The sequence below is a fragment of the Eimeria tenella genome, genomic scaffold (genome assembly GCF_000499545.2).
Source record: "Eimeria tenella Houghton genomic scaffold, Eth_scaff2602, whole genome shotgun sequence".
Taxonomy (NCBI): domain Eukaryota; phylum Apicomplexa; class Conoidasida; order Eucoccidiorida; family Eimeriidae; genus Eimeria; species Eimeria tenella.
In genome coordinates, this window is record NW_013542474.1 from 5,249 (window position 1) to 5,809 (window position 561).

Here is a 561-nt window from a genome sequence, read left to right on the forward strand (position 1 = left end):
TGGGGCAGCAGCAGCAGAGACAGGGACCGGGAGTTGAGAGACAGAGACAGGGACTTCCGAGAAAGAGAAAAAGACTTCAAAGACAAACTCAAAGACCCCAGAGACAGGGGGGCCCCCTGGGGGCCCCCCCCCCGCCCCAGGGGCCCCTGGGGGGTACGCCTGGAGGGCCTCCCCCGAAGTGTCTCCAAAGGAGACATTTTGGATTGGCTGCGGGACGGGGGCCTCCGGGTGGCCCCTGAGCAGCTGCTGCTGCCGCAGCAGCAGCAGCAGGACGGGGACCCGCAGCAGCAGCAGCAGCACTTGTTTGCATGCGTCTCGCTGCACTCCAGAGAAGCAGCAGAAACTGCGCAGTTCCGCATGCACCGCAGGCTGCTGCAGGGAAAGAGAATAGATGTCTTTTTGATTCACCCTGGAGACCCGAAGCCCAGCAGCAGCAGCAGCAGCAGCAGGTCTGCTGCAGCAGCAGCAGGAGCAGCAGCGGGGGGCCCCAGGGGCTCCCTGAGCCCCTCTCCCCGCCGCCGCTACCGCAGCCTCTCCCGCGGCTCCCCCCGGGGGCCCCCC

General features: G+C 66.7%; 1 protein-coding gene across 1 annotated transcript in view; it reads left to right on the forward strand.

The window, feature by feature from the left end:
- ETH_00037270 (uncharacterized protein) overlaps nt 1-561 on the forward strand; it is a gene marked incomplete at both ends in the record, with an annotated part of 3,833 nt that overhangs the window by 956 nt on the left and 2,316 nt on the right. Inside the window, one exon of the mRNA XM_013375250.1 lies at nt 1-559. Within this exon, the coding sequence (XP_013230704.1) occupies nt 1-559 (559 nt within the window). The remainder of the gene's footprint in view (nt 560-561) is intronic.